This window comes from Nelusetta ayraudi, unplaced genomic scaffold (genome assembly GCF_046127955.1).
Source record: "Nelusetta ayraudi isolate G7.1 ecotype Tasmania unplaced genomic scaffold, CSIRO-AGI_Nayr_v1 ptg000056l, whole genome shotgun sequence".
Lineage (NCBI taxonomy): Eukaryota > Metazoa > Chordata > Actinopteri > Tetraodontiformes > Monacanthidae > Nelusetta > Nelusetta ayraudi.
This window is the reverse complement of record NW_027466106.1, coordinates 1,528,710-1,555,328: the sequence shown is the minus strand read 5'-3', so window position 1 is coordinate 1,555,328 and position 26,619 is coordinate 1,528,710. Positions and strand designations below refer to the sequence as shown.

General features: G+C 45.8%; 1 protein-coding gene across 2 annotated transcripts; it reads left to right on the top strand.

The window, feature by feature from the left end:
• The first annotated feature begins 826 nt into the window (after nt 1–826).
• On the top strand, nt 827–21,922 carry LOC142896645 (methylated-DNA--protein-cysteine methyltransferase-like). Of its 2 annotated transcripts, none has more exons than XM_076038438.1 (5): nt 827–938; nt 3,257–3,402; nt 12,905–13,065; nt 18,059–18,198; nt 21,051–21,922. In XM_076038438.1, exons 2-5 carry the CDS (start codon nt 3,266–3,268, stop codon nt 21,177–21,179), a joined length of 567 nt encoding a protein of 188 aa, XP_075894553.1. In that variant the 5' UTR covers nt 827–938; nt 3,257–3,265; the 3' UTR covers nt 21,180–21,922. The 2 variants fall into 2 exon arrangements, with proteins under 2 accessions (XP_075894553.1, XP_075894554.1); XM_076038439.1 differs by having other exon boundaries at nt 849–945.
• The last annotated feature ends 4,697 nt before the right edge of the window (nt 21,923–26,619 follow it).

The window sequence follows — 26,619 nt, the reverse complement described above, 5'->3', positions numbered from 1 at the left end:
CACGGAAATCCTCACAGATTTCAAAATGGTCTCTGCAGGGGTGGCGTTTTCTCCCCCGCTCCCACCCTCACCGCTGAGATGGGGTGTGGGCCACAGGCCCATGCCGGCCTACACATTCCAAACGGAGGCATGCAGAGAGCTGACGGCACCGCGGAAAATCAAATAAATAAATAAATAAATAAAGCTGCAAAGGACCACAGACACTTTTAAACAATGCATGACTGATGCCACACACTTACTCATAATGAGTGAAATATATGCTTCTGTTAAATCTATGACTGCTCCAGGCAACATAAGGCAACTCCCTCTCCTCTTGACTGCATGCAACTCCAATAAAAGCACGGTGCCTTTGCCTCGTGCGCTGTTTATAATAACCACCTGACTTTATTAGAAGGCAATGCATAAAATGTCATCGGTTGTTGTGAGTCACATAAATGTTTTTTGTTTTTGTTTTTTTTTAAATCCACAAACATTATGCCTAGCACCCTGAAGACCTCACTGTGAAGCTGTCGCTGGAGACACAGATTTGGATAAATGTCTCATCTGTAAGTTGAAAGATAACAGCGTTTGAAATTAATACTCGAAATGTGCATAATAATATTTTTTCCTGCAGTAAAAAAAAAAAAAAAAAAAAAATCAAGAATATCAAATCTGTAAATCACAACCATTACCAGTCTTCGGTGTGCTGAGGATCCCCTAAAGGACACCAAATCCCAGTTTGAGACCCATTAGAGAAGCCCTCCTTTTCCGTCTGTGGCGGGGGCGGGGCGAAGACTTTATTTAGACCAATTACAGAGAGCGCGGGTCCTGTTCCCTCTCGTGATTGGACAGCGGGTACACGCAGCCGTGGAAAAACAGGAAGCGACTCGTTTTGCCACACGCGTCTTTCCAAGCCGAAGGGACAGCAGTCGGACACCGCAACCACGAAAGGCTTCATTGTAAGCGGTAAACGATCTTGAGCAAAGTGCTCTCAGCTGAAAAGAAGCTTCGAAACAGCCCCTAGCTTCCTTTCCATAGCCCTCTCTAGCACGACAAGCGCGCTAGCTTAAACAAACAAACAAACAAAAAAATATATAAACGAAGCCCGGGAAGTCTCTGCTTTTGATATTAAATGCACAGTTTATATAAAGTGTGATTAACTCGACGTAGTCAACTTTTGTCAGACAACGAATTAAGACAATCTTCGTCTATCTGCCAGAATGAGTTAATATATATATATATATATATATTTATTTATTTATTTATTTATTTATTTTTTACCGCACATTACAACAATGTTATATCTGCGTAGCTCTCTGTGATAGTCACACACTTCCCCCCTCGATGCGTAACAGGAAGTATTCTAATTCCGGTCACAAAGAATCCCTCCCTTTTTTCCATGGTGGTCACCGTAAACTGTTTGTTGTTTCAGAGCGTGACGAAGTTGGTAAAATGTAAATAGTCACTAGCCTACTAGTGCGCAGCACCCAGACAGGCACAAATACCCCACGTTAAAGCATTATTTTTTAATCAAGCTAGACCATTAGCCGAGGCAATTATTGCCAGATGCCATTATTTTATCTGCGAGTCTATTACCAGCCTGCTAAACTACAGGCAGTGTGTTCAGCGCTTATCCAAAGTGCACTGTACCATTGTTTGGCTCAGAAAATTTCTCGCCTTTATTGTCAGTTCAGGCAAACCCCCGATGAATACAGTGAGAGCTGCAAGAGTAGAAACAAGAAAGTTGAAGCAGACGCATTTGTGATCGCATACCATGACAGATACGCTGGTGTGTGTGTGTGTGTGTGTGTGTGTGTGTGTGTGTGTGTGTGTGTGTGTGTGTGTGTGTGTGTGTGTGTGTGTGTGAGAGAGAGAGAGCGTGTCTGTGTGTGCAACACAAAGTCTAAATCAAACGGGGTGCTGTTAATGCATGACTACTTTTCATCACCCAACCTTTGTTTCATCTAAAAATAAATCCATTCCATTCACTCAGCCATTCTTAAATTGAATATACAAGCCACATTGAGCAATGCTGCAATTTTAGATTTTATGGATCACTTTGTTTTGCGGCTGCAAAAAATATTTTTACCAATTATGAAATTATATTTTGGGCATGTTGTCATTAAAACGCTAACAACAAAAGCATGTGCAGAGTGTAGCTAAATAATAGAAACAGTTTAATGTGACTATTTTGTCCCCAAAAACTGTATTGAAATATCTCAGTATTCAGTGTGTCTTTTTTAAACATTGTTTTTTTTTATTATATGAAAACAACCTAATAGACATTTTAATTTGGAGTGTTTTGGCAGCCATGTGACCCAAACACAAATAGGAAATGTTTAAAATTTGAATTTCATAAAGGTTACTTGTAATGAAGATCATTTTCAATGATTTATTCTATTCTGTTCCGCAGGTACACATTTTATATTGAAAACAAAGAAAATAGTAAAATTGTAGATTTTACAGTAACAGACACTAAACATGTTTATTGGTTGCACCCTTTTTAGCATCCTTGTAACTTTTTGAATTTAAGGGCCGAGTGTCTTCCTGTTGGGGCTGTACGTGCTTAATGAAAAAAAGAGGCACATATTGTTTTTGTACCCTTTTGACACTTTTCAGATCAAGGCTCCAGAAAAGAAAGGTTTCCTTACTTGAAACTCTTACAATCAATGTGACCTTTATTTATTATACCCCCATCTCTCAAAAACTCACATATAACATAGTCAATCATCTCCCCTTCCCTCAAAGTAAAAATAAAAAAGGAACTGCTGTCTGGTTATTGCCAGTATCCATCTCAGTCGTCAGAAAAGCTGCACGTTTTTGCTGTTGTTAAGGGCTGGAAACTAGAATCCCATCGGAGTTGCACCCTAAGGAGCAAATTTAATGCTAGAAAAACATCCCGACCATCAACCAAAAATGACGGATTGAAAATAATGTCGAGCTATCTTGGGAATCCCCCACCAGACAAGGGAACAGACTGCATTGTTTTTCTCATTTATGTGATATATAGAACAGAAAGAGGGGAAAAAATGGGCAATTTATTGGTTAGATAGGCGTATTCTTTCCCATGCACAAAAGAAATATTGGATAGTAATGTGGGGATCAAGTCACATCATGACATTGTTTGGAGGCTAGGTGTTCAAATATGTAAGTCATCATTTGTGGGTGGCCCGCTAGCTTTTCAATAGATCATTCAATGCAAATGTGTGTGGGAAATTGTGAAAGTTGCCACATGAATATGTCAATGAACGCGGTGTAATTTGTGCTTCCTTTGCAGGGCAGAGAGATGAAGAAGCTGTGGGAGAGCCAGTGCACTCAGAAGACCATCTCATTGCTGAGCCCCCTGGGGACGATCCAAGTCAGCGGATGTGAGAATGGTGTGCACACCATCCAGATCCTAATGGATGTCGCACCTGCTGAAAGGTACTGTACAACAGCCGGCATGGTGACGTGATAAACAAAGGTGTGAAATTTACAGGCGGACAGAATTCGCTCCTGTGATGGAGTGCCACCATTCCTCATTGGAAGCAGGGCATTTTTGTAGATCCCACAAGAAATATCTGGGAGAAAGTTGGGCAAATATGAGCAGGCACTAGAAATATGAGGGGCACCAGAATACAGTTGGGTTTGAAATTAGATTTCTGATGGCATGTGGTTGTGATTCCTCCCGCAGTATATTTGAAATTTCAGAAAAATAACTAGTTTATTACCCACAAGGGAGTTGATTAGAGCTGATGTCTGTAGGGTCAGCAAAGGCCATGGGGAGCATGGACCATTCGCTCCTGTTTATTTATGTTTCCTCCAAGTTATATGCAGTCGTTGGAGTGTCAACCGACACTCAGAAATGTAATACGTGATTGCATTTCAGTGCCTTGCCCATCCCTCAAAATTGTTAGAACGTTGACAGCCTTACTGGAGCGATTAAAACTGATTAAACCCAGCATTAATAAGCGCTTATTCCTTATTTTTACAGGTCCACATCCTACATCTCAGACTAGTTTTGATTAGATTGAAATTAAATATCCGCGTGTTGCAGATTCGCATTTGATAAACTCGACTGGTTTGGGAAATTAAACCATTTCCAAATGCACCCAGATAGGAAGTTATCCTCTTTAAAATGTATGTTCACACTCTAATTTATGGAAACCCATTAATGACCGTGTATATTATACCTCAACATGTGTTTCCTTCCCGACTCTCTGCTATTTCCTAAAATTCATCAAGCAGGAAAAAAACATCACACTTGTTGTTAATGAGTTGAAGTAAGAAAATTAATAATATGGAATTTTGATTATGGAAGATGTCCTGTAACCATGCGCGGGCACCTTTCTCCAGCTCCTTGTGAACGGGGGTTTAATTTGTGTGTTCGGGTTCAGTAGAAATATGCAAATGAATTTAATGATTCGCATCACTGGATCATTTCTCAGTTTAATATCATTTGCTATGTCGGTCATAAGTGAAGCCTCGATCTCATCGCTTGCCTGTATGTTGGCAAAAAAAAAAAAAGAAAAAGGAAAGAAGAAGGTGTGAACGGGAAATCATTTAAGAAAACGTTCAGATTGCATCACCACCACCAGCAGCCAGGTTGAAGTCGGTGTTATTACGGTGGGACAGAGGAACTAGAGCCACCTCCAGATATATGGAGTAACGCATTGTAAACAGGCATTAAGGGAGGTGAGATAAAGTGACAAAATATCGGCTTATCTTTGCAAGCGGCTTTACATGTAGATCTTACCAAAGCCTGCCTGTCGCAGTAATAGTTCAAATCAGGCATTTCTATTGATTTATTTATGACATACTAAACAAGGCTATCGCCAGCTTTGGATGTGCTGTGGCCCAGGCTTAGAAAGTCAGTGTGATAAATGATCTCTAAGAATTTGGATAAGGGAAATGCATTCTGTCCATGCGTTGCATAAAGGAGAACCTGGAGCAGAAATCTGCGGGCGACTCCGAGCCTTTGCGGGCTTACAGGACCGTTTGGTTTGTTTTTATTTCCCGTCGTCGTCAGAGTTCACCGCGGCCCCGGCGTGCAGCGACCAACGCGAGCGCAACACCAGCAAGCGTGGCGTTGATAGATAGGTATTGATAAACGCCATTATTGCGACATAAACGCTCTTGAAGTATTGCTTGCGCACCGTGACCGTCACGCCTCTCTAATGGAAATGTCTCAAGCCCCTTTTGCCACCTAACTGATCTAAGGAACATTTCCTAAAATCAACCTCCTCTGCCAGTCTAACGACAGCCCTGAAGGCACCATCAGATGAACAAATTCATTACATCTCAACAACCCCTGTTGGCCCCCTGTGCACCAGCCTCCCTGTTAACCAGCCCTTTCCCGCCGCTTCCAGTTTTTTAGCATGGCCTGGGCGTTTGCAGGGTCGGGGGGGAGAAAAATGATACGCGTTTTGTTTACGGGAGATTACTGTTATCTGAAATATGACGCTTCGTGCCTCTTTCACACAGAGCACAGACACATAATACCGAGGAAATCATAGAGTACTTTTTTATTAGGGTGAAAAATGAAAAAAGGGCTGGACTCCTGCCCCGAGACATTTTGTGAGCATATTATTTTACAATGCTTTGATCAATTTGTCTGTCAAGCCGGCTGAGATGTGGGGGAGCAGGGAAAAAGCAATTTAGCTTGTGAGGTCCTCAATAGAAATGTACTACAGGAGCCTGTGTATGACATGTTGCATTAGAACCTGAGTAGCCTTTATTGCCTGATAATGTCGCAAGGCAATGCTGATATCAATCACCCTTTAACAGCCACTATGATGTGGTTTTATGAGCGGAGAAAGGGGGGGGGAAATAATAATGATGCGTGAATTATTTCTTGGGAAAATAATTGATTTAATTCTGAGCTTAGGGATTTTTCTTTTTTTTTTTTACTCTGAACATAAAAATATTGTGTGGTTAAAAAAAAAAAAAAAAGGCAGGCACCAAATGTGCTAGAAGCTAAAAATGGCTGAGAACAAGCTCCTTGCATATGCTTCTATAGAAAATTGTAATTAATTTTACACGGATAAACATTCTGTCTCATTTGCATATAGATATAAACAATATATTTGTGCATCTGAATTCCCAGCACACGTGGGTCACGTGCTCTGCCTAAAATCCTATGTGGCTGAAACCCAAAATTATCATTAGATTTCCCTGGCCATAAATCCGCCTTTTCTCCCTGACACAAAGCCCTATAAATCTGTGTCTGATTTTTCACATTGCACATTGTTTTTAGTTAATGATTTTCATCTGTTTGTTGTTGCTGTGATAGCGGGGAAATGTACCATATGCTCCGGCAAAAGACAAATGATTAGCAAATGAAATTCCGGACAGCTGTCTGACTGAAAGCGTTTGGTTGATAGCATTCTGCTACCATAATTAGCTTAAGCTTTGGGTTAATTAACTTTCTACCTGGATATGCATAATAATAGCCTTCTGCAGAAAGCCGAGGAGCCTCCAGTATATCAGCGGCAAAGGCTGGCTTTTTATTTTGTATTTCTGCGGCATATTTCAATTTCAAGGGGCGATTTAACTCGGGAGCATCGTCAAATATTGTAGATTTTACTCCCCAAGCCAGATAATTCTGAAACAATAGGGTGTATTATTTGGCAGAAATGCCATTTCTGAATGTAATTAAAGCGGATGAAAGCAATCACCAATTTTTAAATGCTTTTGTCTAGCGTGAGGCCTACTTGTAAAAAAAAAAAAAAAAAAAAAAAAAATACCCATCAAGAGGAGAAAAGAGGCAAGAGAACCCCCAAGTCCTTATATAAGAGGCCTTTGAGACTGGAGTGAAGTACAACAGTAATTAGTCTTTTGTATGAATTTGCCGGCCATGGTCATGATTAGTTAAGCATATGAGAGGACTGCAGGACTGCAGTGGTCTTGAGGAGGAGGGTGTTAAAGTCTATTTATCACCAGTTATCCTCACAGCTTTCCATTATCACCAACAACACTGGATGGGGCCTGAGAACAGCCTAATTGTTCTGAGGTGGAGTGTTTTTGTGTCAGAGCCGTCACCCCAGCCACATTGGCATTCATAAGCAGCCAGACATTTTCCATCTATCCAGCCCTAATACCCAAGCTGTCACAACAGCTTTTACACACTACCAACGCTGGTGTGAAATATCTGAGGTGATGCATTTATCGTTTTTCTCACACTCGTGTAGTGTTGTGAATCAATGTCCTGCTTCACACTGAATAGCGGCGTGGTAAATGTGTTTCCTGTTCGCCGCCTGTTTACATGATGTGCTCACATACCGGGAACCACATCAACAACTTTTTTTTTTTCTTCTCTCCTTCTCCTTTCTTTTTCCGTCCGCTCTTAAAAGAGCAGACGAATTCCCTGGCCTGCTTTCCATCTATTTCTCTTACTATTAATCCACTGCACGGAATGCAATCAATTGAAATCACTGACAGTTGTTATTTAAACGGAGGCGCAAAAGTGCGCACAATAAGCCGCTCACATTTGTTAATAAAATGCTTTGTCATGCGGTGACACGCGCAGATATTGAATGAAATCATCAATAAGGAAGGGGGCAGACTTTCTCACATAGTCCCGTTAGAAAAGACATGAATAATTCATCGCATAATGATATTTAGATAATATCTGTTCAGCTTTTTCCCATCTCTCTCCCTGGCCTTAAAATATTGTTTTGCATGTTGTGAAGTGTAGTACTCAGCTGCGTATTCATTAAGGTGCTGCTCCCACTGGCCCCTGGACCCATCTGTGCTCTATGTTTATGCCTCCGTCTCCTGGGACTGTCCCAATCAGGCTGCATGTGCCATTTCCTGTGTAAACCAACACCTGTGTAACACACTACCTGTAAGCTGCCGCGCGCAGACGAGAAGCTGCCGCTCGCTCTGACCAAAATCTGCAAATGTGGTGGTTTTCCTAAAGCAGAACCTCCCGGGGTTGAGGACGGGGGGGGGGGGGGGATCGGAACGCGAGTCTCCCCTCGCTGAAAGTAGCTACTGCGTATGATTTTTTTTACAAGTCATTTTTTTCCCCCCCTATTTTTCTTTTTACCCCTCCGTTAAGCGGGAAGTTCTTCCAGTGCAAGGGTTGCGCTTGTTTGTTTCAGAATTTGATTGGATTCGATATCTGCAATATGCAGCAGTGTACGGCGCGCGACATACTAAAGCAATATGCAGGGAGATGATTCCGCTCTGACATCTTGGAGAGGAGTATGAGTCAATTATGCCCAAGTGTTGTTCTTGCTTATCTTCCTGCGGCACCAAACAAGGATTTAGTCAAGGATTTAGGGGTGAGGGGGCGGTGGTGGGGATCATGGTAAGCGGTTCACAACAAAACACTCGAAACTCCTGGGAGCGGGCACTGATTTAAAAATAAATTACAGAAGACGAAGCGCTAACACTCAAGGGCCCTCAGCAGTGCTGGCGTACACAGGTGAAGATTAGCCTCCTCGCTAATCAGAGGAACAAGGCAGTAATTTGCTCTGAACACAGACAGTAATTAGGACTTGGTGACACTGGATTCCCATAATGCCTTTGAGGTTGACGTGGTCAAATTTTGACAGAGGCTATCCATGCTGGGTCACTGTCCCCCCAGTCTCCCGGCCCTCTTCAGCGGAGGCTCTAAAAGGTCCCAGCAGTTATGTGGGGGCGCGTTGGGGGGGCCGGATCCCTAATGTACTTTATGCCTCCCTCACTGGCTCCTTACCATTCGGGTAATTGGAATCTCTTACTGTGGCACTTGAGAATAGAGCCTAAAAACACTATTTGAAACTGCTCAGTAGTCTCTTGTAGATAAACATTGCTGCGTCGGTGGTGTGGATACACTACATAATAGAGTAAGAGTTAAGGCTCTGGTAATACATGCCTTCACCGACTCCCATGGCTAGCCAGTAGGGAGAAGACCTAATTGTTGTGTGCTTTGTTGCCGACTCGGCAGTATTTTACCTCCACCTTTATGTATTGGATGGAGCGCCCCGGCCTCTTTGGCGGACATTCGCTAATAAGAGTTGCTGGATGTCCAGAGAGCCGTTTATCCGGCTCGCTTGTTTTTTGTTTTGAAACGGCGGCGGGCGGCGCAAAAAAAAAAAAAAAAAAAAAACACGCACGCGCGCGCGGCGCCACTCCTCCCCCATCCCTCCCTCCAATCCCCCCCCCCACCCCCCCAGCCTCCGCCCACTCTTAACTGGAATAGGAAGCGTTCTTTGTGGCTCATACCACTCGAAAAGCTCTCGAGTTTAGTGCTGCGCTAGTCAGATAGACATCTGAATGATCTCCAAACGGTCGAACGAGCCGCATTGAGCAAGTGGCTTACAATTGTATCAGAGCCCTTTGGCTCAGAGACCATCAGGATCTTGACATTCATAGAGACATGCTGTATTTTCTCTCTCTCCCCCCCACACCCCTTTCTTTTTTTTTTAGACAGTCATTTTAGGCTTTTTTCATGCTCTCCTGAGTCTTTGACGTCTTTGAGTTAAGTATGTGCCGCCATAAGGCGGGGGGGGGAAATATTGGACTGCGCTTGGCCTTTTCTATTTCATCCTCTGACCCGCCGTGTTACCCATGATCGGTGAAGGAGAACTCTGGCAGGCCGTGTCAAAAGTGACAGCCGATCGAGTCGGGATGAGCGCCATCACGCTTCACAGGGTGGAGGCATGAGTTGAGAGTTTTTCCCCTTTTTGTGCAATATGCCATTACACCCTTCGCCAGATTCCTTTCAATTAGATCCTGTGCTTAACCTGTTTCTTTCTTATGTCCGCCGCTGGAAAAAAGTCTCACTTGAAGTCTTGTGCAACTCCAAACACAGAAAATAAGGATAAAGCGGGAAAATTGCTAAATTTAACTTAATCTGTTGTCTTCTTTTCTTTTTTTTTTCCTGCCAGGATCAAATAACTGGCAACAATATATATAAACGCTCAATTCATTCTTTTATATTAGAGGCGGAAAATGGCTAGAAACTCCAAATCTTCCCCACTTTATACAGCAATGATTTATGGTAATTATAAATTGATTGTGACAGGAGCACGGTATTAGAAATTTTCTCAAATCGCAATCTTCTGTCAGGGGAAATATTCCTCTTCGTGCGGCACATCCTGGCTTGTTTGGAGTCATTTTTTTCTTTTCCTCTTTAGTAAAAAAAAAAAAAAAAATAGTAAATGCCTGAAGGATATTGAAGAAAGAAAATAGTATTTTAAACCATCTAACAATATCAAATAAATTAAGTTGTTTTTTTTGTTGTTTTTTAACCTTAAAACAGGATTGGATTTTTTTTTATTCAGGCATTCAGTCGTGGTTATGATTATTTTTCAAACACGGGTTGCCAGTTACTTTAAGACAATATACGACTGACTTCCCCTTGGAGAGTCTCTTTGTAATTAGCCCGACATTTCGCACACATCTCTAATCTCCCGTTTGAAGGGCAGAGTTTGTGATGTTCCACTCGGCTCCCCGGCAAAGATCATGTGACGCAGCTCGATGCGTGATTCACCGGGGCCGTCGAGTAACGTCGGCCGCGTCTGCGCTGCCCACATGCTCTTTTAAAAACAATCCCCCGTTGCACCCAGAGGTGACAGACATCAGGCCGACTGATGTTGCTCCGCTCCTCTTCATTTATTTTCCCCTCCCGCCTGTGTTGTTGGTTACCGGCCACAACATGTACCGCATTGCATTAACTTTTACCTCTGTCAATGTTGCATCACTCACGGCACCTTTAGCGCCGGGGTGCATCCATAACGGGGGCGCCGACGGGGGAGAGGGGGGGTGGGGGAAATTAGCCGCGGTGACAAGTCTGAAGCGCGAGCTGGAGGTCAAAGGTGCCGAGCCTTAAGCAAAGGTGCTCTAGCCTTTGTACGCTAGATTGTAAGGGCCTGCGGGTCCAACAGGAACATTTCCACACACAATATCCCCGAGCTGTCAGTGTGCAGCGGCTGGAACATCCTCTCGGAGAGAAAGAGGGGCTGCGGAGGGGGGGAGGAGGAGGAGGAGGAGGAGGAGGCCGCGGTGGTTGGAAGGAGGTGCAGGGGGGCGGGCGGGGGGGGGGAACAGAGGCCTGAAGATCCTTGCAGAGAGAAAGAGAAGTGTGGTGGAAGAGGGGGGGAGGGGGTATTGTGGTGGTGGTGGTGGTGGTGGGAGGGGTGTCAAGGTGGTGGGGAGCCAAAAGAGCTGGAGTGGGAGGACAGAGAAATAGAGAGGGGGGAAATGAGGGAGGGAGGGAGGGAGTGGGGGAGAGGAAGGGGAAGGGAGTGGAAAGGAGAGACAATGACAAGTAGGGGCTGGCTGGGCACTCACCCATGCCGACAGAGATTGCCATGAGCCATGGCCATTGTTTGAGCGGGTCTCAGCACAGAACCCACCGGTGGGTTTCTTATTTATTTATTTATTTATTTATTTATTTCCTTCACCACCCCCCCTCGCCCCGAGTTTTTTCGCCGCTCGACTGTAAACTGCCAGCTGGGTTTATTTAGAAGCGCCACCATTTACACATTTTTTTATTTATTTATTTATTTTGAACTGTATTTACACCGTTTGAACGGGAGCGGGGGAGAGTTCCGTCAGCCGGGCCGAGCTCCGTTCACGCTGACCCGCTCTGTCATAACACTGGAGGCTGCACGCATGTCCGGCCGCCCGGTGTCGCTCCGCTGGCCACCTGCAGACGTGTAGAAACACTTAAAGGCCGCGTCGACGTCGGGGGCGGGCGGGCGGGCGGCCGCCGCTATGTGTGTTTAACAAAGTAAATGTCTATTATTAATACCGTACAGGATAAGCCAATTTTGCAAAGGGGGCACTTAAATGTTGATATCATTTATTTATAAGTCCCGCACACCAGTTAATGGAATCGGCGGCCCCGGCTTTAGATCCACAACACAGCTTGAGGTCCACTTTGCAGTAATGCACAAGCAAAGAGAGAACCTTCCCAGTAGGGTCTTTAAGTGTCAAATATGGGTCAGCCTGCTTGCGTTGACCTAGGGGGTGGTCAGCAGCGGAGAGGGATTCTGCTGTTAAGTGATGCCAACTCAACCGTCGGCAAATTCCTCCAAGCATCTACTCATGCTAAGATGCACGTCCAAGTGCATTTGGCCGGCGCTGCACTGGCCAAAAAGAAAAAAAAAAATCCATTTATTCTTGTCATGAACTGTATGCTAGACCCGAGCAGAGTTGAAATCGTTGTTAACGCTGCACTCTCCACTTTTTTTTTTCTTTTTTTTTCTCCAAAAAGACATTCCCTTCACACTCACATAACAGCTGCAAGACTTTTGAAAACTCTACCATGTTTCCTGCTGGTTATGCTGCGTTAAAGTTATTTGAAGTAAACTGTCTGCACTGCTCCTCCTGACCCCCTACTTCCCCACCAACACCCCCACCACCCAAAAAGTGTTTTCTCTGTTTTTTCACTCCATCATGCAGAAAAAAAATATACACAGTGTCCCAAAAAAAAAAAATTGACATCATTTTAGAACGCAATTATCTTGAAAACTGCTAAGTCTAGCTCAACGAATTTTGAGGTTTATTGTGGGACGGATTTCATTGAGTGACTGCGTGCGAGCATATTCCAAGACGCCAAGCGACTTCTCTTTTGGAGTGAACGGCATGACTCAACCTGAAAACAGAACAAAAATAAAACATTAAATAAAAAAATCTTCATCTGTTTCTATACATTCTGTCAGTCTGATTAACTTCATCTGTCCTGCAAAATGATGTCAGATTCTTTGGGAAACCCTGCGTATCAGGTCTAAAAACGCACAAATCACTTATGCCTCCAAGGTCAATGGAAAACTTTTCTTCCGCCGCCGCTCAGATTATGTCACCTTGCATCTGGTGTCGCCCGTGCCGTGCCGCCTTATTGCCCCCCCGTGTCACACTTTAAGCACTGTTCAACCGAGAAACCCGGGCCGCCGTGATTGCTCCTCTGATCCCCACCTCTGCTCCCCATCCTGCCTTGTGTCCCTCGCAGGAGCGCCGCGGCCTCCCTCGGCTGCGTGGTCAACGACGGCCCCGCGGAAACGAGCCCCGAGTTGCAGCGCTGCGTCGAATGGCTCCAGGCGTACTTCAGCGAGCCGCGGACCGCTGGGAGTCTCCCGCTCCCCGGCTTTCACCACCCCACCCTGCAAGGAGGTCGGTCATGGATAAATATTTGCAGAGCCATGACTGGGATCGGGCTTTCACTCTTAATTGTCAGTTACATCACTTAGACTGCCTGGCTCACGGTGTTATAATGAAGTATTTTATGGCTGAGAGAGAGAGCGAGTTTAGCGGCGGATGGGCGAGCGAGCGGGGTGGGTGGGTGGGGGGGGGGGACAGAACACAGAGCTGTAACTTGGTTCAGTAATCTGTGGCAGCTCTTACCACGCGTGTTAGTCTTGGCAAGCTTTTCCATGATTCTTGGCACATTCTTTTGAAACGGATCGAATTCCACTCCTGACATTTTCAGACAGGAAGCTTCTTTTTTTTTTTTTTCTTTCAATGACAACATGTGAATGGTGCTAAAGTTTCAATGAGCTTATTGTTGGCTCAGACCAGCCACCTCAGGCGAGTTAAACCAAAGCGCCCCTGAAAACGGACAATTAGCGTGCTTTCAACTGGTGGATGCGGCCGCAGAGCAGGCGACTGAGGCAGCCAAGGGTTTCTTTTTTTTTTCAAAATAAGGGATTTTTCATCACTGGCAAGTTTCATTTCTCGAAGTGTTTTGAAGGAAACAATACAATACTTCCACTAAAAACAATTTATTTCCAGCTCGTGAAACTATCATTATTATTACTGGCATTTTCAAACCACTTATTGTCTCTCTTTCTTTTTTGTCACACTGTCATGCTTATTGCATTTAAAGTGCAACATTCAACGGCATCTGTTGGCATGAAAGGGAGGGGGGGGGGGAAGCGTAACTATGTATTTTTTTTGTTTATAAATAACATAACACAACACAATAGCACTTGCATTTACATAAAGAGCAGGTCCAATTAGAGAAGAAACTGCCACATTGTGCCAACGCGTATCTACAACAGCCCAGAACGTGGATCTGCTTCTCTGTGATTTCACCCTGACATCCCAGCTGGTGGAACAAAGATGTGAGATCAAGTGGGACATCAGGAGAAAAAAAAAAAAAGACTGGAATTAACATTAACAGCGTTTTGCAATATGTTTTCCAGCAATTAGACGCTACTAAATCTTCCACACTGGGCCTCTATCAGAAGGGTTTTGAAGAAACACTCATTTAGACCCACAAGCACACCTACGCAAAAGGAGAGAGGGAGTTAGAGAGGGAGAGGGGGGGGCCGGGGGGGGAGAAAAAACTTTAATATATGCATTTAACAATTGTGCCTCTCTTCCCTTGCAATCAGGCCTTAGTCGCTCTCTAATTTCATGCAGATCTGCAGTGCTTGAGTGATGGCATTTTCAATGAGCAGGTGCTCCGTCGAGACCCTGTATACAGCTATGAGTCCCACGCTCCCGCAAAGGCAATGCAGAAATACATCAGGACCAATTACGATATCAACTTTCAGTGTGATTCCCTTCGCCACCAAGTGCTTGTGTACCAGCCCCAGGCTCTTTCAAATCGCATCTCATCTGAAGTCTTTGGGGTTTTAATTAAATTTCAGGATAGATGGAATTCTTCATTAGTACCTGATCTGAATAGGTGATTGTGCTGTGTTCCACCTCTCTCCCTCGCCTGTTGTTTTGGGGCTCAGTAAATACAGGTTTTTAGGCTTGGATTGCTCTCAGTAGTCAGAACTACAGGCCACGCCAGTATAAAAATGTTAAATGTGCGCATCTAGAGTATTTGTCTTTTGAGGAACAAAAAAAATAGAAGATTTCCCTCCCCGTTTTTTTCCGCTTGTTGATTCACAAATATTGGAGATTTCTTTTTTTTTTTTTTTTTTCCTTTTTCCTCCGCGCTGCGCAGATTTGTCTGCACGTCGCCTCCTGCAGCCGCAATCCTGCCTGAGAGACGAACCGAAAAAATAAAAAAAAATAGTTTGAATCGGGTCATTACGATCCGTGTGACAAGCAAATTTTGTTTGTTCAGTTATCTTGTGGGAGACGGCGAAGGCGGCGAACGCTCCTCGCTGCACTTGTCATGTAATATTGAGTTGTGACCTTCACTTGAAGTGTTGCCATGTTTATTTACACATTTCTGACAAAACAAGCCACTTTTCATATTAGCTGTCACGACATACCTGAGCAGCCGAGGTGACATGAAAGGAGGCGCGGCGCGCGGCTCTCTGTAGCGTCTGACTGATTGTCATGTGCGACATCACACGGCGGTTTTGGTGGCGGAGGATTGGCGAGCGGCGGCGGCGTGTGCCGGGCTGGCGCACGTTTGCGCCTCTTCAGAAAAACACAAGGCGCCATCACGAGTTCTTAAAGCGATGCATATTCTTATCTCATTAATTATACATCCATATGTAACAGACGAGAGGATCTTAGTGGCGGTAAGCGGCGCGGGGAATATGCGGGGAAGGGGGAACCCAGGCAGAGGAGGAGATGGGGGCGGGGGGGGAGGGCGCTCTTCAAAGCCCCAGATGACTGTGTTCCTGCAGGAGCCCCAACCTCCCCCTGTGCACAGCGCAGGGCGAGATGAGACGCTCACCAGGACTCGCCCCTGTGATGTGGAGAGGAATTAGGGAAATGAACGTTTTCAGAATATCGAATAATCAGAGAATCATCAGCACCCCGTCAGCCTTCAAAAGTATGGATCCCTCAAGACTCAAGAGACACTTTGACTGGGAGTCAAAGTCTTCCCTTCCATTAGACACAAAGGATAATGAGGTGGCTGCATTTCCACTATTGTCTTTTTTATCGTCGCGAGGGGCGACCGTCAGCCGAAAGTCACCCCCCTTCCAAAAATCTGTCATTAGCGCCGCTGATTGAATCCAGTTTATTGTTTTTTTTTCCCCCTTCCTTTTGTTATGCCTTTCGAACGGCCATCATCGGCAAAATTACGAGCAAATCAATCATAAATGCCGATATCTCCCTAATCTCTAAGATGAGATCGATCTCCCCTCCGCCGGGTCGGCCTCCCCCGCTTCCTCCGCTTCCATCACCTGGCCTCCCGTCGCAGGTAATGACCTGCGACATCATTACGGCGACGCCTGTAAACACATAAGTGGTCCCCCTCAACTTTTATTTAAACAATTGACACGGCCGCGCCCCGATCTAAAGAGGGTCCCGACCCCCCGGACGCAGCGTATTAGGCTCTTTATGAAGTATGGGGCTGGGGGAGTGCTCTCCAAATCATTGGCGGTCAACCTCAGGTGACCTGCGCGAAGTCTCACTGTCACCGGCCGCTGATGAGGGCAGAGTTCTTTAACCTCTGCAGCAGCAGATAAAGCCACAGACACTCTGTCTTTTCCGCGACTGTTAGAGGTTGAACACCTGCTCTGGATTTTTTACGGAAAAAAAAAAAAAAAAAGGAGGAGGAAGGTGTAAACAGCCCCCGTTGCTTGTTGCTGGCTCGGCCCGTTGGGGGGCGGAAGTGGTTTGGCCGGCTTCACGCTGGCTCCAGGTTGTTTGTCAATAACGTTCGCGTCAAGTGGGATTTTTCGCTGGCCGAGTCGTCGTCTGCAAAGCGACACCGCCGCCGCCACCACCGCCTCGCGCCGCCGTCTTTTAATGTGGCCAAATCTGAGCTTTATGAGGTGTGTGTGGGGGGTGGGGGGCAGGGTGGGAGGAATAATGCATAAAAAGGAATTTCAGGGGGCGCACCGTATCTCCTCATAACATTAAGTCTGTCTGCGTAAGAGCCCGTCATCTCGTTGACAGCGTGATTATTACCTGAAAAATTATTAAACAGTACCTACGGGCCTTGTTCAAGACAAAGAACTCACATGGGTGCGCATCAATCAAATATATCCCCTTTAGGTTTTACACTTATTCCCCCCAGTTTAGGCAAATTGCCTTGTTCGCGTGCCTTTGTGTAGCGGAGAGTGACTATAAGGTAGCGGTGGGGGGAGCCTGGGGAGCGGAGGATGTTCACTCTGTAGAAGAGAGACGGGGGTGTGACATGTTTTCACACAATGCCAATTTGGAGGGATTTCTCATAGATCACTTGTCATGTGCTCTCTTAGACCATATAAATGAGAGAGAATGGGAGATCACTAATTGAATTTTCATGACTGAGTACATGTACAGTATATACAAGAAGGATGTCACCCCCTCTTGATAACGAGACCATTGTTCTCAATCTTGTTCCCCGCTACCAAAAAAAACGGAGAAGTGTTTCTTCGCTCGCGAGCTCAGTGCGTCGACGTCTCGAGGTTTTGAGGCGTTTCAAATACTTTTTTCCCCCTCAATCCCTCCCTGACTTTCTTCTTTTCTTTCTTTTTTTTTTTTTTTGCGTTCAGAGCTAGACAAACATGCCTCCCTGTCACCGCCGCCTGCTAATCCAGAAAAAAAAAAAAAAAAAAAGATAATGCCGCCACTAACGTGCTAATGAAATCAAAGCCGTTAATGTGGTCCGTTAAGCTGCGGATGATTTGAAGAATTCTGCCATTTAAGCGAAGATGATATAATGAATCTACTCTGAATAGAAAGCAATTAAAAGGACAAATTGGTCTGATTAACCTCAAAGTCATCCCCGCCGCCACAAATGGTATGCAACATTCAAATTATTATTATTAAAAATCTGGAGCAGATTTGCAGTCTTTTTGGCCTCTCTTAATCCTTTTAAATGAAGGAGCGAACTTTTTTAATTTTAGCTTTGACCTTTCAAAGCATAACCTAGATTTTTTTTGCTGCCATAGAAATAATTTTCTCACATCTGCCGCCGTGGCGTGTTGATACTAGTTCTAAGGTCAAATTGAGAGACTTTAAAGCAGTTAGTTGTGTAATGAGTCCTGTATGGGGAGTGGGGAGTGGGGGGTGTGGGGGGGGGGGGGGGTGCACAGTGTTTCACAATCTATAGCTTGAATTAATTATAAAATGCAGGCATATATAAACTACAACAAAAGTCCACGTTGTGTTGAATTGCCATCTTGCTTTATTCTTTGCAGCGCCTCAGTCAGTCAGTCAGTCGGTCAGTCGGCTGTGTTTGAGTGATTAAATGAGGAACCCTCTCTCTGTGTTCTCTCCCGCCGTCGCTGCCTCGCGTGCGTGTGCGTGTGGGGAGAAGACACGTTCACCAGCCGCGTGCTGCAGGTACTTCTGAGGGACGTGAAGTTGGGAGAGACCGTCTCCTACAAGCGCCTCGCCGAGATGGCGGGAAACCCCAGAGCGGTGCGAGCGGTGGGAGGGGCCATGAGGAAGAACCCGGTGAGTGAGTGCGGCTGACGCTGATTGACGGGCGTCTCTCTCCCGCTTGCTTTGTTTTGGTTTGTGGCTCCTTTCAAAAGGTGCACGATGTTTTGTTGTTAATGGGTTTTTTTATATATTAAAAAGCAATACTAAGTCTCATGACCTCAGTAACCATTTTAGATCTGTTGATAGCTTCAGTCACTTTTTGCATTGTGATTGTACTCTTACTAGGTAGGGCCTCTGAAGGCAAAGAGAATATATTCCTTTTACTTATATTTCTAATGATCATCTTTATAGCTTGTGTTTTTATTGCTATATGCATATGTATATGTATATATACAGCTCTGCGAGGTTCTTGCACCAATACCGTACTCACCACAAATGGATTGACTGCGTAAATGAACAAACAAACCCCCCCCCCCCAAAAAAAACAGATTTTCCAAAAATATATTTCACAAAATGATTATAATTTAAGCACATACATTGAAATGGGCTCTAAACTTTGATTGTACACATTAAATCTACAACAATTGATACTTTATACGGTGTGTACGTACATATAGTGTTTTAATGTCCTCCTGAAGCTCTCCATGTAATCCACACCGTAGGTGTATTCAATCGCCAGCGCTAAGCGAAAGCGGCGCCTCCCTCGGCGAGCGGCCGCCCAGTTCAAGTCCACCTACAGCACAATTTAAAGCCCACACCTTGTGCCCCCCCAGCCCCACCCCACTCCACCCCCACCCCTCCCCCTTTTCTCTTTTTTTCACCCCTCCTCCCTTTTTTTTTTCTTTTTCCTCCACGGTTGTTCGCAGCAAATCTCCGATTCTTGTCGGAAACCTGGCCCGCATCGTTTTCGCCCGCGAAATCCACTGTGTACAAAATGGGGGGCTAGAGGGCAAGTGGTGTGTCTTCTTTTGATCAAACCCTTTGATCAAAGCCCGTTTAGCTCTGCCCATGTAGCGCTGTGGGCACCACCGGTGTGCTCCGGCAAGGCAGAGAACACCACTTGCAGAAATGGAGCCGGGCCGAGATGCTTCGGCTTCGTATGTGCGGCGAAATACCGCCGCATCCCCGGCAAACCCCCCCCACCTCCCCCTACCCCCACCCCCCACCCCCGCTCTCCCTGCACTGCTGCTGCCAGGTTTTGTTATTAAAGCAGGAAGGGAAGTCATTTGCGCTAATAAAACAAACATTAAATCCAGAACAAGGCGTATAAATAGGTCACGTTTCCATAAAACTTTACGCCATATATCTTTTTTTTTTTTAATACGCCTTTTTTTTACATTGCATTAGCCAATGGCGCCGCTTCCGGACGGCCGTATAATACCTCTCAGTCTCATGTTTTACAGACATTTCCATCCTTTTCGTTAGGGAGGCTGGGAGCCGGAGCCCTCAGCTCCTGATACAGATCCAGAGTCAGATTGTCAGTGTCAATTACTTGTCAGGAGCGCCGCTCCACTCAGGCTTCAGCTGCGAAAAGCTCAGTGTGCTCAATCGATCCTCGCCTCTCTGTGGCACTTCTTCTTCACCAGGATTTGAGTATTGATAAGCCTGGTGTAGTGCTCTTTTCCCCCCAAGTGAGGAGGCAGATCCGAAGGCCTTGAGGGTACCCTGCGCTCCCGCCAAACCCGGGGAACAGTATTGATCGGAATACTCGAGCAGTATTTCTCTCTCTGCAAGGTTAATCTGGGGCTCGGAAAGTTTTATTGCTGTTGATATGGGAGTGGGTTTAATGATGGATTTGAACTGAAAAAAACACTATGTCCAACTTTTATTTTTTTTATTTATTATATATATATATTTTATTTTTTTTTCCCGTACTTGTAAAAGGCTGGAGGTGCAGCCATCAAGTCGGGATCACTTGGTGCAAAGTGAAGCGGCGCAGTCGCGGCTCAGCCGAGGTTGTGATGTGTTTTTTTTTTTTTTTTTGTCTGTTTAGTGTAACGAGAAGCAAACGAGGGCAACATTAAGAATATTTTAAAAGAAATAATTGCCGTGTTTCCCTCCGACCGTTGCCACTCTCCTTGTTCTGAATTCACAATGATCGAAGTGTTTTAGGCTGGCTTGTTTAATCTTTCTCCAGCCATTTAGTTTACAAAGAACTCGGGACCCCCCTGGCAGTCGTCTGCAACAAGAGTAAACGCTCCACCGACTTCCTCTTTTTAATGATCACAGGGTTATCAGATCTTAATGTTGACACCCTCTCGATTGAATATTCATCCTGCTGGTGTTTTTGCCCATTAATTTTTGATTGCTTCTTTGCTTTACACTATTAAAGAGTAAAAAAACATTTATACCCAAAGACTGAGCCATCACCCCGAATGTAGATTGGTGCAAGGATCAAACCAGACACTTCTGCTGTGCCACTTTGTTTTCATATAGAGCGTGAACGTAGAAGGGGGGGCGGGGGGGGGGAGAAAATGCACATTCACATTTTCTGCATTTTTGGTGGCTTTCAAGTCGCACTGTTTCCCTGTAAATCAGCTTGTTTCAATGCATAATACATAGCTATTATCAGCACCTCCAACTGTTGTGTTGCTTTGAGGAAAACTGTCAGCCTTAGAAAGAAAGAAAGAAAAGAACAGCGCTGGCGGTGCGTAATTTGCACTGATGAAAACACACTGCTGAAGTTTAAAACCGGTGCTCGACGCTTTGCAAGCACCTTCCCGTGTTTGTAAGGTAGAAGTAACACAAAGGAAGCGGAAGAAAACCATTTAAAAATGTAAATGTTTTTATTTTTGTGTGTGTGTGGTGGGGGGGAAATAATGTTATATTTGCAAAAAAAAACAAAACAAAACCACAAACTTACCGGCGTGCTTGTTTATGTCTTTGGGGGTAATTGTTTCCTTCCGTCCGCCTGCCGTTGCCAGGTCCCTCTCCTCATCCCCTGCCACCGTGTCATCTCCAGCAACGGACAGAGCGGCCCGTACATGAGCGGCAAGGGCGACCATCTCAAACAATGGCTGCTCACCCATGAGAGGCAGACAGGGGCAGGCTAAAGCATGACAGAGCCTGAGTGTCCTCCATTCAGTACGCAAGCACACACACACACACACACACACACACACACACAGCATAGAGCAAAACACAGCCAGTTTTTTTTTTTTTTTTTGCTTTTTTTTTCTTTTAAGAACAAAAAAAATATAACAGAGCCGTAAAGTTTTCATGTGTTTGGCACACAGAGTGGAACAACTGGAGTTACTTGTAGATATTTAGTTAATACGCCCTTAAAAAAAAAAAAAAAAGAATAGAGTAGAATAATAATCTAAGAATAGAGATGCTGCATTGCTAATGTGATACGGAGTCGTCGCAGAATTAGAATGTACAAAAATAACTTAAACAGAGAACAGTAGGAATTACAAACATATGCTCCCGTGGGTCTCCGTTGCGTTTGCCAGATAGTGCTGGAATGGTTTTTCTAAAGAATTATTATTCCCTTAAAAATATGTCTCTTGCATTGTTGTTGTTGTTGTTTTTTTCCCGCAGCAGAATTAGTCTTTGTACCTCTCGTCGGTTTTTTAATTTCCTGCCAAGTGAATGCTTTGTTCAACATCCAGTGATAAAGGCTCTGAATTTTACTGCTACAAAGCTTTGTAGTGAAGCATTTGTTTTGTCTTCATTTAGATCTCATTGTTTGCTCTCGCCTTATAATACACCTCGAGTGGAGATGTCTCGCACGGTATATATGCCGCCCGTTTGTTGCATGAGACGCATCAGAAATAAATACATCTCAAAATGACAATTCTGGCCTTTTCATCAATGTAATTATATTTAATTTCAAAATTGATTCCGTGTAGCGTTTACTCCGTTCGGCTCACAATTAATTATGCTCTGTGTCTTCCCTCCTCTCTGCAGCTCCGTCTGCGTGTCAGAGCGCCTTCTCCTCTTTTTCCTTTTTTTTTTTTTCTTCCCCCCCCCTTTTTATATTTCCGAGTGGTGTTTTCCATTAGAGGGCAGTACAGAACGGGAAACAGAAGTCAACATTTCAACCTTGAAATTCATGCTGCACATTTAATCGGCGACTTAAATGTTTATGTGTTATTTTATTTTCACCGTGACCCTGTTAAATCCCATTAGGAGGAATTATTATTTGAAGAGAGCATATATATGGAGAGGGCAGCGGTGTTGACGCATGTCAAGAAAAATATGTCAATCTTGAATTAAATTAACCTTTACCTTTTTTTTCATTACTATATTTCCTCACATCACTCAAATCCGATCCTATCGCTATCTAGTTTTCTGTTTATTATTATTAATATATATATATAAACATATATATATGGATGTATTTTTTTTCCTTCACTAAAATCCTTCCCCTTCCGCACGGCCCCTTTTCCACAGCCACCACCACCCCCCCATAGTTATTCCTCCTCTGTTCCGCCCAGGTAGCCTGATGATTTGCCCCCCTGCAAAAATAACCCCGGCTCTAACCTTTGCGGGACACGTTCAAGCCCCCCCCCCCCCTCCCCACTCTCACTGAATACATTCTGGACTTTGCCGCATCTCTGAATCTCTTATTGAGCTCAGCTGTGGGCCCCCGGACGTCGTCGCCGGGGCCGTTTTTTTCCCCGCCGCTCTCGCTCGCTCCGCCGTTTGCAGCCGCCGCCGCCGCGGCGGAGATGTCGGCGGCGGCGGCGGCGGCGGCGGCGGCGGCGGCGGCGGCGGCGGCGGCGGCAGACAGGCAGATGAAGAATGAGACTCTGTCTGTGGTTTCACAGAGGGCTAATGATGCCTGTGGTGACTACAGGCTACAGTCGGCCTCCTAACGAAGGGAGCTGTGACACAGCCACAAGGGGTCCCATTTAAGCCGGGCGCACTCTGAAGTGCACTGTAAGCACCCTCCTTTTTTTTTTTCCTCCTCTCTCTCTCTCTCTCCCCCTCCTTTTTTTTTTTGCTTGTGGCTAAGTAAATTCTAAGGAATGCCACAAATTTCGCATCCAGAGATAGTGATGTCTGTAAAGGTTCCTCGTCGGATGTTCAAAAACAAGTGGAGCGCCAGAAGCCCGAGACGCTGCTGGAAAACTGGCCGTGTAACCGCTCGGCCGCTCGGAGGTTCCTAGAGAGAAATTGCCAGCGTTCTTTGCATGTCCGAGCGCCTGTAGTTTGCTATGACGTCAAAAACATCTCGTGATTGTTTTGTGTGCGCGCCGCTACCCCGAGATAAAAAAAAAAAAAAAAAAGGAATTAGATTAAAAGGAGGCTGGGACGATCTCATCATCCGCGCTGTTAATCTCTGTGAAACCTTTAATTTTGGCCAAAATCTCCTTCAATTTCACAGTGGGAGAGTGAGAGAGTGAGAGAGTTAGAGAGAGAGAGAGGCGACGCGTGAACGTTGAATGCCCGTGCACGTGCGCGGCCGTGCACGTGTGTGTGTGTGTGTGTGTGTGTGTGTGTGTGTGTGTGTGTGTGTGTGTGTGTGTGTGTGTGTGTGTGTGTGTGAGAGAGAAAAGAGACGCGGAGAGAGCATGTGGCCGTAGACGTGTTGGTGTGTGCACATGTGTACGTCCATATGTGTGTGGGTGAAGTGGATGATATTGAGTCTGACTTCATAAATCACCCAGACACTGATAAACTCCCCATGCACCCACACACCGCTAATGGGCAACCCTTAAGGAGTGTGAGTGTCTCGTGCGGCGTTTGATTCAACATTTATTAACCCCCTCACACACACACACACACTCTCTCTCCTCTCTCTCCTTCCCTTTCTCTCTCTCTCTCTTCTCTCTCTCTCTTCTCTCTCTCCTTCCCTTTCTCTCTCTCTCTCTCTCTCTCGCTCACTCACACACACACACACACACACACACACACATGACACACACTCATTCAAGCCCCCCCGGAAAAAAAAAAAAAAGCGCGGCTATGTTTGGTGGCGCTGCTGTGTTGGTGCAGGGTTCTGACCTGGCCGTGCTGTATTAATCATGACCAATAGTAGTAAGATCCACAGCCACCACCACCACCAGCAACAACAACAACAACAACTGCTGCTGCTGCTGCTTTTCCTAACTTTAGTTTCCTTCTCATAACTTCCATCCTGTCCTCCCAACTCCCCACTTCCCACCTCATATCCCTGCCGCCTCCCCTTGTTACAGAGCAATTTTCCTTCCCCGCACATCAAATATAAACAACGCCGCTACCGCCTCTCACTCTTCATACGTGTCCGCCCGTGATTCTAATGTTATCACAACCTGCAACCCTCCCTCCGCCTTTTCCGCCTCCCCCGCCTTGGCACAAGTGTGCAGGGCTTAGTCGCGGGGACCCTAAAGAAGTTAATCCCGCAGCCACGTCGCTGATTCATAAATAGCTGCTTTTTTATTATTATTATTTTATATATATATATATATCCTCCCTCAGAAGTCACGCGCAGCGAGAGGAAAAATAAACGGACAAGACCAAAAAAAAACTTTGTTTGGAATTGGAACTCGGACCCATTCGAAGCCGGAGGAGTATCCGGCATGCAGATAGGCAGCGTCCAGCAGCCAGCCGGGGCAGATAGACGCGGGGACAGATAGCCGGATAGACAGACATTAGACTGGGGCTTGGCTGCGCTATCAGGTTTCCTCCCCCTCTTGTCTGTCTGCCGGGACAGGCTGGCCTCAGAGGCCCTGACACCGAGGCATGGCGCAGCCAGCCACGACAGCTGCCACCGCGGCATCTAATACCGACACACTCCACGCTACGCCCGCGACTACAAAGAGAAAATATCATTTCAAACACGGCGCACTTTGATGCTCTTGTAATGATCTTTGTGTTTTGAGAGAGGGAAAGAAAGCGGGGAGCGCGCGCGCCGATCCGCACGGCGCCTTTTCCCCCTCCCCCCCTCCCCCTCCCCCCTTTTTTTTGTTTTCGTTTCCTCGGAACAAAGAGACGGTGCGCACCCCCCCGACTGCCATCCCCCTCCCGACCTCCCCTGACACGGCCAAGTTTTGGGACAGTGGTGATGAGATGCAGCAGGATTAAATGAGAAAGTAAAGGAGAACCCTGAGAGGTACCAGCGTGCGTGCGTGAGCGGGGTTGCTAACCTCGCATCGGTGTGTCATTGTAACCCCGTGAACTCCACCGCTGTTCTGGGGGTCTCTTAATTAGGAACGGCTGATGAGCGGAGGGCCCATGCATTACGTGGGAAGCCCGGGCCGAGCCCGCCCGCCCGCCCGCCTGGCCGCCGCGTATCAATCTGCGACTTGCTGCGAGCCGGCGCGCTTGTCAGCCCGGTAAGCAAAGGCAGCGTTTTCAGCCTGGAGAAAGTGCAGGTCTAGCCTTGGTCATGTTGACGGAAGGGGGCGGCACTTCAGAGGCTCCAGGACCCCATGGCACCAGTCTCCCCAGTCCCCCAGACAGACTGGGAGCATCTGGGCTCTGTCAGCGCCTCTGGCCCCTGCAGACTCCAATCTATATGACGGCGGAGGAGAGTGGATTGGATCAGGGAGAGAGAGAGTGAGGAGGGGGGGAAAATATGAGCCAGATTCCTCAGCCTTTGCCAGTTTGCACGCTGTGTATGTGTGAGAATGTTTTGGCTCGGGGAGGCATTCAGGCCAGGTCGAGCTGATTCATGTGATATTTCGCGAGATGTTTTTTTTTTTTTTTTTGGGATTAGCATTTTTCCCGTTTAAAGTGCTCTCCCGCTCTAAAAAAAAAAAAAAAAGTCTAATTAAGCATGAATTAAAAAGAGCGCGGCTGAAAAGCGCCGCAAAGCCTCTTCTAAGCAAAAAAACATCAAGATTAGACTGACAGATATTATTCCAGAGTTTCCTCATGAAAGCAGATCTTAGCTCTTGAGCTCGGGTACGCCGAAACCGATACACACACACACACACACACACACACACACACACACACACACACACACTTACATACCACTAATTAATCCACACACTAAATTAGGAAATTATAAATTGCAGTCCCAATTTAACAAGGTCAGTTTTAACTTCTCACTTTACACTTTATTTAACTGTGCCGCCGCAAGTCGGGGGAAGAGAGGGAAAGAGGGGGGGGGCCTATCAATGTGCTTTGCTTATTATGATTGACGATTGATGATTAAGTCCTCCAGCTGACACGCAGCACCAAAGCCGGTGAGTTGGAATTGGATGTGACACATACACAGTTCTGCGTGTTAGGTAATTCGTTGACGAGGGGCCAAATTCATTTATGGAACAGCGGTATTGGCAGGCGTGGACACTCTCTGCAAAAACAACGATAATCACAGAGGTTTGGCGCGGCGTGACAAGGACTCTTCAGGGAAAGGCCCTTACACGCTGCTTTGTTGGCCGTTCCTCCCTAAGATGGAGGGGGGGGAAAAAAAAACATCCGCCAGCGTTCTTAAGATGAGAGCGGCGCTCAGCCGCAGGAGAGGCTCCTGCAAGGTGCGGACGCCGTCTGAGGGCTTGATTAGCACTTGTTGAATCTTTTTTTTTTTTTTTTTTTTTTTTTTTTCTTCCCAATGTA

Coding starts and splice junctions, on each gene's coding strand:
- LOC142896645 (XM_076038438.1), top strand. CDS start 3,266: ATGAAGAAGCTGTGGGAGAGCCAGTGCACTCAGAAGACCATCTCATTG. Junction 3,403..12,904: donor GATGTCGCACCTGCTGAAAG/GTACTGTACAAC, acceptor TGTCCCTCGCAG/GAGCGCCGCGGCCTCCCTCG. Junction 13,066..18,058: donor CCACCCCACCCTGCAAGGAG/GTCGGTCATGGA, acceptor TGTGGGGAGAAG/ACACGTTCACCAGCCGCGTG.